Source organism: Caretta caretta, chromosome 12 (genome assembly GCF_965140235.1).
Source record: "Caretta caretta isolate rCarCar2 chromosome 12, rCarCar1.hap1, whole genome shotgun sequence".
Classification (NCBI taxonomy): domain Eukaryota; kingdom Metazoa; phylum Chordata; order Testudines; family Cheloniidae; genus Caretta; species Caretta caretta.
In genome coordinates this window covers 16,712,736-16,724,894 of record NC_134217.1, presented here as the reverse complement: position 1 = coordinate 16,724,894, position 12,159 = coordinate 16,712,736, and the positions used below count along the sequence as shown (strand labels likewise).

The following is a 12,159-nucleotide window of genomic DNA, read 5'->3' as shown; positions in this document are numbered from 1 at the left end:
CTGCTTAATTACAGTGTATAGACCTTTGAGCTCAGGCTGGAGTCTGGGATCTAGGACCCTGCGATGTGGGAGAGTCCCAGAGCTTGGACTGCTGCCTGAGCCTGAACGTCTGCATCACAGTTAATCAGCCACTTAGCTGAGCCCTGCGAGCCCCAGTCAGCTAGCACAGGCCAGCCACGAGTGTCTAATTTCAGTGTAGACAAACCCTTAGGCCAAAATACTGCATTCACTGCACCCTGATACATGAATGGTAATTTTGTTACAGGATTAAGTAGCAGACCCTTCTTGAATTGCACATGTATTATATATTCTGCTGAGCCACAGAAGGGAAGAAAAAGGAAGAAATCCATAACCAACATTGCATTAAGCTTGATTTTGGCAGCCGAGTACTACAAAAGGACAGTTTGGATTCAGTATCCCAGAATAAGAAGCTTTTGCTACATTGGCATAATGTTTGCATTCTGCATAGATGTATGTGTTAGCAAAGAGATTTTTTTTCCATGATAGGAAGTGCCGGTTTGGGGTGTGTTTGGTGTATGATTGGTTTATTTTATTTGGTCTCCTTTGTTAATTTTTCTTTTATACTTAAAACTAGCAAATTTTAGTGTAAACATTTTAATAATAATTTCTCTAGCATGTTTCATTAGGTGACATCAGACTGTTTTGAAAACATAAATTAACTGAGTCACAGAAAACATCCAAAGTGGAATAAGGAAGTATTTATCTCCATTTTATTAATGGGGAAACTGAGGCACAGTGGTGATTTTTGTCCAGTGTCTTTCAGAGTCAGTTCTAGAGCTGGGAATACAACCCTAGTGTCTTGGCTCTCTGTCTCTTGCTCTAACCATTAGAGAACAACACTTCTCTGTTTAAAACAGAGATAATATTTTCTTGTTGTGCTCTGGTGATTGTTTAATACTGTAATGAGACTTTTGTGTGTGCAATGGACAAAATGTTTTTTCTTGTATCTAGAATTACGACTCTTGGCACACTAAAGCCTATATGTAATGCATCTTGTTAAAACAAACTTGTTTCCTTTACAGAAATGCTGCTCAGAACAATGGCCTTCTATGCGCCACCTTTGTGCTATTTCGGATAAGGTAGAAACAATGCCTCTAGTGAGACTCCCTTTAGCAGTCATCACTATAGGTGCGTTGCTGATGATAGCCATTTTTAATTTGGTAAGTACTTGCATTTTTCTTCATTCTATGCATTTCTTTCCTTTTATAACCTTTGCAGACTTGACCACCCCACCTCTCCTATCTACCATGTTCTCGGCCCTGTTTTCTGATGTTTAACTCTTCACTACTTGCTTTTAACATTGAACTGATGTATGTTGAGCAGAGCAGCATGCTGAGGAAAGACACCCAAACAATTTGTAGAACCAGAAATCCATATATCACATCACATTCTCTTTGTTTCAGGCTGCCAGTTTATAGTATCGGCTGGTTATAATTACTATTGTTGTAAGAGAACTGCAGCTTTTTTATAACACTAAATTATTTGGCATGAGTGGGTAGTGGTTTTATGAAGTAGAGGCAATACAGCACATCTTCATTTTACTAGCTAAGGTCATTGAGGGGGAAACTCAAGGAACATATGAATTGGAGCCTGTTTTAAAAAAAGCCATTATGGTATACTGATGGTCCTATTCAGGAGTGTTTACTCAGTCGTTACTCCCATTGTGGGAGTTCAGCTTAAGTAAGGACTACAGGATTTAGGGTCTGATTCAATTCTCATTGAAATCCGAAGCGAGTCTTTTTATTGACTTCAGTGCACACGTTGAATTGGACTTTCGGCCCATAAAACTGAAAAGCAAAAACCTGTTTAGAAGTCACCAAAATATTCATTAATAACTTTTCTCGCTTGGTCACCCAGCTCTGAAAACAGGTTCACTTTTGAAAAATATGTGTCAAGTTTTGACATGACCTTTTCTTGCAACCCCAGATCACTTTGACGGTGTGCCACGTGTGTACAGGCCATCCTCATTGATATTTGATATGTAACATTTATGGTACAGTAGGGCCCAGAGGGCAATCAGACCAGGGCCCCGGGGTGCTGGTGCTATTATTTGTAACAAATGACCGTCTCCCCACTTTCCCGCCTCCGCCCACTAATCAGCTTTTATATTCTTTCTTGGCAATGAATCAGCCTGCTGAAAAAAGTAGATCCATAAACGCAACTGGATCAAGTGATGAGGTTGTCACCTTCATGGTGAGTAGAGCACCACTTCCATTTCCTAGATAAAAACAGAGACCTGGAATGCTCTGTGTAATATTGACAGCTAGCAGGTTCTCTGTAACTTCCCTTCCCTTTATGAAAATAGAGCTTTTAATGATTGACAACACAAAGGTTAACTCCTGTCAGTAAGCATTTCTAGCTGCTCGCTCTGACAGATGTAATTCCCTGCATTACAAGGGACGGTTTTGTAGTTCATCTTTCTGGAACTACCAGAAGTGTAGAGTACTCCTGACGCCAGTTGAAGTCGTTAGTTGTGGGCATTCACCACCTTTTGAAATTCAGGTGTTCTTAGGGGACCAGTTTGATACAGTACAACAGAGTGTACTATTACTATCTGTTAAACTTTACATAGAATCCTATTGGGCAATTTAGTTTTTTCACAGAATCAGAGAATATCAGGGTTGGAAGGGACCTCAGGAGGTCATCTAGTCCAACCCCCTGCTCGAAGCAGGACCAATCCCAAATTTTTGCCCCAGATCCCTAAATGGCCCCCTCAAGGATCGAACTCACAACCTACTGAACTATCCCTCCCCCCGAGGGACTTTTGTTTAGTCTTGTAGATTTTTTCAATTTATAGTCCAAACAGACAAGAATGTGCTTTAAAGGTGGGAAATATTTTAAAGAATAGTTAGCACTTACTTAAGAACTGACCCAATTCCCATTGACCTCCAAACGGAGTCTGTTTATTGATTTCAGGGGCATTGTATTCAGCTTTTGGCACTTATTGTTCAGAAATGAAAGTCTATTGAAGAGTCACCAAAATGGTCATGAATAAGTTTTATCATTTGGTGGCCCAGCTCTGAGCTAGGTCCATTTTTGAAACATATGCTGCAAGTTCTGACATGACCTTTTTGTGCAAGCCCTCATCGCTCTAATGATGTGCTGTTTGTGTACGGGGCACATCCCATTCTGCTGCTTATCAACTTTTCCATTCTTTCTTGCCTGTGAATCAGGCTACTGAAAAAAGTACAACTGTGAACTCTACTGGATCCTGTATTACGAATGTCACCTTGCCGGTGAGTAGAACACCTGTTTTCTTCCAAGATTAAAACACACACCTCTCAAATGCTGGGTTTAATATTGACAGCTAGCAGGTGCTTGGTATCTTCCCCTTGCTCTTTAAGAATATAGCTTTTTAATTATTGAGTGTACAAAGCTTCACCTCTGCAAATCCAGCTGTCCTGTCTATGATCGATCATACTTTTTGCCTGCATTAGGTAGAATCTAAAGAAGATGCTTTTATAGCTTCTCTTTCTGGAAATTTCAGACTTTAGAAAAGCAAAGCTGGCATTTGAGAAAAGTAGTAAGAACACAAATGGTGGGTATGACTGAAATATTGATTTAGGCTCATTTATTGCACTGCAAAGTGTATTTGGGTATCCTGGTAGCATCCTGGGAAAGGGTTTAAATGGTACATGGATATGCACTGACCTCTTGCATATATGGTGTGTCTACACTGCAGCTGGGAAGGTGCAGCCAGAGTACAAACCCGTCAAGAGCCCCTGGTACATACTGGGCACCTAGCTTACCCCCAGCTACGCTGCTACTCTTCGCATGCTGGCTCAAGCAGAGCTGGCATGTGTCTGTCTTCCTGCACGGAGAAGTACTTTCCGTGCTGCCATGTTGACATACCTATAGTGAATTTCACTCTTAAAGGCCTAATGGAAACTTTGAGCGCTCAGCACCTTTGAAAATGTGATCTTGGGATGCATAAACAGGGGAATCTCAAGTAGGAGTAGAAAGGTTATTTTACTTCTGTATTGGCACTGATGCGAATGCTGCTGGAACGCGGTATTCTCAAAGAGCTCAATCTGTTTAGCTGAACAAAAAGAAAGGTGACTTGATTAAAGTCTGTAAGTATCTACCCGGGGAATTTACGAATGGTCTTCAATCTAGGAGAGAAAGGTATAACACAGTCCAAAGGCTGGAAATTGAAGCTGGACAAATCCAGACTGGAAATAAGGTGTACATTATTGTCAGTTAGGGTAATTCTCCACTGTAACAATTTACCAAGCATTGTGGTGGATTCTCTATCACTGACCGTTTTAAAATCAAGATGGGATGTTGCTCTAAAAACGATCTGCTTTAGGAATTATTTTGAGTTAGTTCCGTGGCCTGTGTTATACAGACGGTCAGACAAGATGATCACAATGGTCCCTTCTGGCTTCTGAATCTACGAAAATCAGGCCCAAGGTCTTTTAAGGGGACACGTTTGGCCCAATCAGTAATCACATGCTAGTGAGCAGATCCTCAGTTGGTGTAAATTGTGATAGCTCTATTGATCTGCCCCTGTATCTTTATTATACCTGCACTGTTATCACCGTTACGGTACAAAGCTCTTAGTAATTTGTTCAGTGCCTTGTACATATTTTTTTCTTTTATACTCAAAAGAAACAAAGAATGTGATTGTAAAACTGGTAAATATTTTGAAAGTGAAAGAATACTTAGGATTTGCCTAAAGTCTGATCTAAGGCCCACTGCAGTGAATGGGAGTTTTTCTATTGACTTCACTGGGTTTTGGATCAAGTCATCAAAATTCTTTAGAACGTTAATTAAGCCACCCAGCAAGTAGGTAAATAAGTAGAGGTAGTATCTTTATTTCACAGATGAGGAAACTGAGACACTGAGAGACTGTGACTTGCCCAAGGTAGCAAAGGGAGTCACTGTCAAAAATCAGATTAGAGCGCTGAGAGTACATCTGCATTGCACAAAACCCACACCGCAGTGAGTCTCAGAACCTGGGTCAGCTGAATCAGGTTTGTGAGGCTCCTGCTATGGGGCTAGCAATAGCAGTGGAGATGTACTTGCTCAGGCTGGAGCCTGTGCTCTGACACCCAACGCCTTGCTCAGTTTTGGAGCCCAGGCTTCTGCCCAAATGGCAATGTCTAAAATGCTACTTTTAGCTCCAAAGCACAAGATAGAGTCAGTTGACCCAGGCTCTGAGACTCACTGCTGTGGGGTGTTTTTTATAGTGTAGTTGTATCCTGAAGTTCCTGGTTCCCAGCCTTGTGCTTAAGTCACTAGACTACATTGTCTGTCTAAATTAGTCTTGATATTCAAAACATTAATAGAAATCCATTTTTAAAACTAATAAGTTATAGAAAACAAAGCCTCTTGTCAAAAGCACTTCGTTTTCATTTGTACCAGGTATTGCTTAACTGGTTTTTATATAATGATGTTTTATGTTGGATAAATCAAAGGGTAAATTGATAAAAGCCTAAATTCTGTGTTTTAGTAGATTTTTCTAAAAAACAGATTATATCTGACAACTGCTTTAATTCTTTACTTGATCTAAATTATGATAGCCATGAAATTCCTAGCCTTACAAGCAGTAAAATATACTTTGTCCTAAGAGTGTGAATTATTCAGCATCTCATTAACTTCTTCTGTTACAGTATTATACTTATTGCTGCATATTAGGGTTTATTGCTTGCTCTGTATTCCTTCGGATGAGCTTCGAACTCAAAGTTCTCCTTCTGTCCATCGCTGTTACTGTGTACATCATCATCTTTAATACCCATCACAGCTTGAGTGCAGGCTCCTCCAATTACAGCGATCCCACTCAAAGGTATACTCCGAAGTCCCCAGTAATGGACAATAAATCTCTGGGAAAAGGGTTGGTAGATTTCTTCACTTTCATTGGAATTTTGAGGTACTGCAACACTTTGAGCCAGAAGCCATTAGGACATTTTTTTATACATCATAATCTTAGAAAAAAATTATTTTACCAGACTTCCCATACAAATTGTACCATGCATGAGTTGAGATGTGGGACGTGAAATCTCTGGGAGACTGGTTTCATTTTGGAGATTTTAGAGGGGAGTTTGAAAACTGAGCTTATAAAGGGAAGCTGGCCTCAACCTATAACTATGAAGAAGACTGTTCTCCTCCATAAAACTGCGGTATTCTCCATAATACTGAGTTATTCAGCCAATAGATCTGCTTTAGCTGGTTTTTAAGTGAGCTTACTATAGCTGCTCATTTCACACATTTTAAAATAGTCTTTAAAAATAAACTTCACAATGTAATAATCCTAAGATGTGTGTTACTTTGTACTCCACTTTCCATAGGGAAAGAATGGCGTGGCAAAGTCTAGGGCACTTTGTCTACATTGTACATGAAAATGGTAGGACATTTATATTCACGGAATATTCAACATTCGTCCGGAGCTGATGGGGAATGAGTATTTGTGGAGAACGTGCGTTTGCCAAAGCAACGCTAATCGTACCACTTTTATCAGTTAACTGTTGTTAAATTACTTTCCTGATTCCAAATACTTTTAAAAACCAAACATTTAACTCCTCCAGTCTAACTGAACAGGGCAAAGCCATAAAATGAATTGCGTGTATCATAAATTGTGGGTACCACTGGTGTGCTCATTTGCAAATCTTCTGGGTACAATCTCACAGTTGTTTCATAGCGTGGCAGTTATCTGAGCTGTGGGATCAAGCCAAAAGATAGCTTGAGTGTGCTGAGACTTCAGGCTGGTCTAACACACAAACTGGAACCAAAATAACTAAACCACTTGTAATTCACATCCGATGAAGTGAGCTGTAGCTCACGAAAGCTCATGCTCAAATAAATTGGTTAGTCTCTAAGGTGCCACAAGTACTCCTTTTCTTTTTGCGAATTCACACTTAGTTATTTCAGTGAGAATCTGTGAGTGGATGGGAAGTGTGACATGGAATACTCTTATTCCAAAATAAGTGTGTCCACTCAGACCTGCACTGAAATATCTAAAGGTGTGAACTACAGCAGATTGATTGATTGATTGATTGATTTCAGTTCCAGTTTTCTTGTAGACAAGCTCTTAGTCTCTTTGCCCATCACAAGCAAGGAAGCTGTTTCCTACTTTAAGCCTCTGTGGTTAGGTCTTGCTGGGAAAAACGGGTGTGATTTTCAAATGTGTTAGCTCAATATGATTGAAAAGCCCCATTAAGATGCAGGCGAATAGCTATGTAGACAGGACCCATAAGCAGAGGGGCTATGTTAAAATTGGGGGACTGTCACTTGTGTTGTACAAGAGTACTTTGGAACACAAGGGGGTTCTGTTTCGAAACATCCAGAGATTCCAAAATACTCAAAACGCCAATTGTATGTTGCTTTTCTGTATTCCAGGCTTTTCATGAAAAATCCAATACTGATGACTAACTTATACCTGGCTCTGTTTTACATAACTCTGATCCTATTTTCAAGACAGGTATGGATAAAAAAAAAACAAAACAAAAACCCCACAGTCCTTTTCACTCAATGATAATTGAGTTAAATAAAAGACATCTCTTTTCTATCTCTGTAGTTAGTTATAGACACCAAAAAATCATTTTTATAGTGTTTGGGAAAGGAGGGAAAGATTTTTACACATTTTTCAATATTTTGGATTCTAACTCTGAAGAGACAAACTTTTAAAAGTGGCACATTGTCTAGTCACTTTTAATTGTATTTATAAATCATCTTCCACCCTTCTGGCAGGGTGGTTTGGGACTCTGCAATATTCAAAATAAATATATTTCTTAAACTAATTAAACTATAATTATTAAATTGAATTATAATGAAAAAAATTCAGATGTGCTTTACAATGATTTAGATAATGTTTAGTATCAGGTGACAAGACCACCTGACCTAGTAGTGTCACAGTTATGTCCCAGGATGCCTCCCAGGAGGGGGAGAGATTAGTATCTTCAAAGTCTTGTTGTTCCTTCCTAATGGCCCATCAAATCTGGTGGCCCATCATCTGGTGGTGTCTTCCAAATACACACCCAGTTGTAATTGTTACCTAGTCCATATTCCTAACTTTAGATACAGAAATGGTACATGCATACAAATTGGATAATCCCATTCAGTAAATCATAACCTTTCCAATGATATCTTACATGAGTCATCTTGCATAAAATACAGATATGACATAACGGAGATGTATCATAAGGATATTTGCGTAAAGGCTATTGAGTGTAACGTCACAAGGACAAGAAGCAGTGGGCTTAAATTGCAGCAAGGGAGGTTTAGGTTGAACATTAGGAAAATCTTCCCATCTGGTGGTAAAGCACTAGAATAAATTGCTTAGGGAAGTTATGGAATCTCCATCATTGGAGATTTTTAAGTGCAGGTTGGACAAACACCTGTCAGGGATGGTCTAGATAAGATTTAATCCTGCCATGAGCACAGGGGACTGGACTAGGTGACCTCTCGAGGTCCCTTCCAGTCCTCTGATTCTATGTGCAAATTGGACTAGTGTACATCTGATGCCAGTTGAGTTGCATGCACAAATGGCTGTTGGCTTGTGAAGATGTGACTTCTGTTTTCACAAACAGCTGCTTGTGCAGGTTTTAGTGACAATTTCAGTGGCCATTTGGGTCCGAAGTGTCCTGACAAAACTTGGCTGTCACTTTTGCACTTGATTTGAAACCTGTAAACTCTTACCTCAGAGCTCTGCGGGTTTATTTTACTGTATAAATTCTTGTTTGCAGATTGAGTATTGCTGTCGACTAGATTGCTTGTGGAAGAATAAATTTAAAAAAGAACATGAACAATTTGAAACCATGGAGAACGTAAACAGGCTCTTGCTGGAAAATGTTCTTCCGGCACATGTTGCTGCTCATTTCATTGGTGACAAATTAAATGAGGTATATTTAATCTACTGTACTCGTAGGAAGGATGATAAATGAGACTCCTGTGAGAATGGCACCTCACCGCCCATGAATGGGTTACAAGCTACTGCTTGCTTCCTCTGTTCCTCCCTCCTCTTGGCTCACAATACGAGAATCCCATGGCCTTCCCAAGCCCAAGGAGCTGCTACCCCCATGGCATTAAGAGGACTTCAGTTTAAATGAATGCTTTGCTTTTAGCACTGGCAGGAGTGGGGCATGGAAATCCACATCAGAAATTATCATTGGCTTTGGCACTGATAATTGGTTCAGAAGTGACGTTAGGACTCCCAAAGACCCCATTTGACAGAGCTGATTCATTTAATTCCTATAAGGAGCTAGCTGAGGGGCAGACAGTATCCACTTGGCAGCACCCTGATGGCAAATGATAGCGACGCTTCTTAGACCCTGCACCTCACGCTGCCAACACCTCCATAGTGAGTCACTGGATTGACTGAGCTGGCAGGATGGGGGCTATTGTAGCAGAGAGGGCAATCACTGTGCAGAATGCAGTTGGGGGTATCTGACTGGATTTCAATTCTCAGCACTTAAAATTCTGATTTTTCTAAAAATAGGAAAATATGGTCCTCCTGTTAATTTTGCTGAGTTCCAGTGGCTTAGCTTGGTTCATTTCTAGTCATAGTTGTATTTAAAGGTACTAAAATCTGAATGCAATTTTGGTTACACACTGTGGGGTTACAGGGTAACTGTGAAATTACTTGTGACACCTTAGAGACTAACAAATTTATTTGAGCATAAACTTCGTGAGCTACAGCTGCATCTGATGACGTGAGCTGTAGCTCACAAAAGCTTATGCTCAAATAAATTTTAGTCTCTAAGGTGCCACAAGTCCTCCTTTTCTTTTTGTGGATATAGACTAACATGGCTGCTACTCTGAAACCTGTGAAATTACTATTGCTTTCCAACAGGATTGGTACCATCAGTCTTATGACTGTGTGTGTGTCATGTTTGCATCAGTACCTGATTTTAAGGTGTTTTATACCGAATGTGATGTCAATAAAGAGGGACTGGAGTGCTTGCGGCTGCTGAACGAAATCATTGCTGATTTTGATGAGGTATTTCAAGTTTCAGGCAAACCTAGCTTGGATTTACATGATTACAATATACAATGTCTTTCTAGAGCGGTGTTTCAATGTAGGAACCATGAAAAGTGAAAAAAATTTAGTAAGATGAACCAGGATTCTCAGTTCAGCCTTAGTCTTGGAGAGTGAAATTCTAATCATTTGCATCTGATGTACTCATGTAGTTAGACCATCTAACCCTTTAATAGTACAGTATAAACAAGACTTAGTGTTTTTCCTCATGATGCAAATACCGATCTGTCACAGATTTTATTACTGGTTTGCAGGATTTACTACATTTCTATAATGTATGCCCAAAAAAGGGGATGGGTGGAGGGAAACAGCAGTAAAAGAAATCTTCCACGCTTTGTTATTTAAAAAGTATGTTTTCTGCAATAGTGACATAGTGTATCCAGAGATAAATCTTATGAATGTGGTAGGGAACACAAGATCGCTGGTGAGAACACATGGGGATATAAGGCATTAAGGTCTCAAATTATAATTTAGTTTCTTTCTTCCAAACAGCTATTGTTAAAACCTAAATTTAGTGGTGTTGAAAAAATCAAAACAATTGGAAGCACTTACATGGCAGCAGCAGGCCTTAGTGTTGTACCAGGCCAAGAGAACAACCAGGTATGATACCCTTTGGAAATATAAACACATTTAGAATTCTAATTGTCCATATCTATGTAGGGGACAGAGTGTAGTGGGATGGAAAGGAAGATGAAAGTTATCAGCAGTCATAATCTCAGGTATGGAAGAGGAGGATGGGAAATATATTCTGAGGCTGTATTTATTTTGTATCACATTATAAATAATATTTCTAAAATGTTCCAAAATTAAGGCTATAATTCCAATATTTGGGTTCTGGTGTCGAGAACAAATACTGTGATTTAAAATGTCACCAAGATGTCATATGTGATGGAATTACAGCCCTTAATGCCAGACCAGTGAAGCTGGTGTCAGCTTATTTCCTTTAAAATCAATTTGCTGTTTTCTTGTTTACAACTGCTTCTACATTAGTCTGTGATTCAAAGCACTGGGAAACTTGTTATTTTGACTAACTTTCATTTATCTGTGGTTCTGGTCCTAGACAGCAGATATTAAATCCAAAACAAACATAGTTTTTCTTTAAATTCTCAAGAATCTTTGCACTTGAACATTCCTGGGGACGCAACAGAATAGCTTGAATGGTGGGAGTATCGAGGGGCTATTGATACCAAAGAACTAACAACCTCAGCCATGTCTGATTTGGATTCAGGATTTGATGGCAAATTGACTAATATAATTGTTATCTATGTAGAGAACATGATATAACAAACTCAGGTAGCAAAAATCAGATCTAAATTTCAAACACTCTCTAGCTAAGAGCTGTTTAAACCCAGGCTTTTGGTTCAGGCCCATCACCAGGAGGTTTTGGTGTGAGGAGTGAGAATACATGTGCTGTACGTACAGGGCACTTAATTTTAAATCTGCACTAAAGTCTGGAAAGAGATGTAAAGAGCCAGGTTTATGAATACTAAGCAGAGCAGGCTCTCCTTTTGCCAGCCAGACCCAATTTACTTTAATAATCATTTTAATTATTGTGCATGTACATCTGAACTGAGCTGTGATTGTGCCATGGTATCTTATTTCACCTGGGGCTTGACATGGATTTGGCCTCCAGTCTTTATAAATGGATATGTAATTAATTGATAGTACTGGACTTCATCAGAAAGCAGCATTACAGTGACCACTCATGCTGCAGTAGAACAACACACAATAACTGAACTGCTTTGGTGCTTACATCATTGTTCTTTGAGACGGACAGTTGCCATTCATTACACTGAGAACTTGACATGGTCTTACATATTAAGGCATTAATATCCATTATAAATTACCTAGGACCAGGAGAGACAGCATGCTCAAATTGGGATCATGGTGGAGTATGGAATTGCCTTGATGAGTAAACTAGATGGCATCAACAGACATTCCTTTAACAATTTCCGCCTACGGGTTGGTAAGTTCAGTTTCATACAGGATGTGAATGCCACAAGCTTTGCAAAAACTAGAGCTGCAAAAGGATTATTAGATGGTCAAGCCACCAGTCAGTGCTGAATTATTCTTGACACTGAACATTATGAATATTATGGTAATAAGCATAATATAAATACTAAGAGACAGAACACTGTCTGGTCTAGCTTTTAAATGCGCCA

At 39.4% G+C, this 12,159-nt stretch overlaps 2 protein-coding genes across 6 annotated transcripts in view; one reads left to right on the top strand and one right to left on the bottom strand.

Moving 5' to 3' along the window:
* Positions 1–12,159, bottom strand: part of BRD7 (bromodomain containing 7) — a 73,723-nt gene that overhangs the window by 27,183 nt on the left and 34,381 nt on the right. The gene's annotated exons all lie outside the window — the stretch shown is intronic.
* The window catches only part of ADCY7 (adenylate cyclase 7), a 121,635-nt gene that overhangs the window by 105,278 nt on the left and 4,198 nt on the right, over positions 1–12,159 (top strand). For 3 of the 4 annotated variants that reach the window (XM_048870748.2, XM_048870747.2, XM_075118368.1), the window contains exons 17-25: positions 1,044–1,181; positions 2,152–2,214; positions 3,195–3,257; positions 5,637–5,809; positions 7,360–7,441; positions 8,706–8,861; positions 9,812–9,958; positions 10,490–10,597; positions 11,849–11,963. In XM_048870748.2, the coding sequence (XP_048726705.2) occupies positions 1,044–1,181; positions 2,152–2,214; positions 3,195–3,257; positions 5,637–5,809; positions 7,360–7,441; positions 8,706–8,861; positions 9,812–9,958; positions 10,490–10,597; positions 11,849–11,963 (1,045 nt within the window). The remainder of the gene's footprint in view (positions 1–1,043; positions 1,182–2,151; positions 2,215–3,194; positions 3,258–5,636; positions 5,810–7,359; positions 7,442–8,705; positions 8,862–9,811; positions 9,959–10,489; positions 10,598–11,848; positions 11,964–12,159) is intronic. The other variant, XM_048870749.2, reaches the window with a different exon arrangement.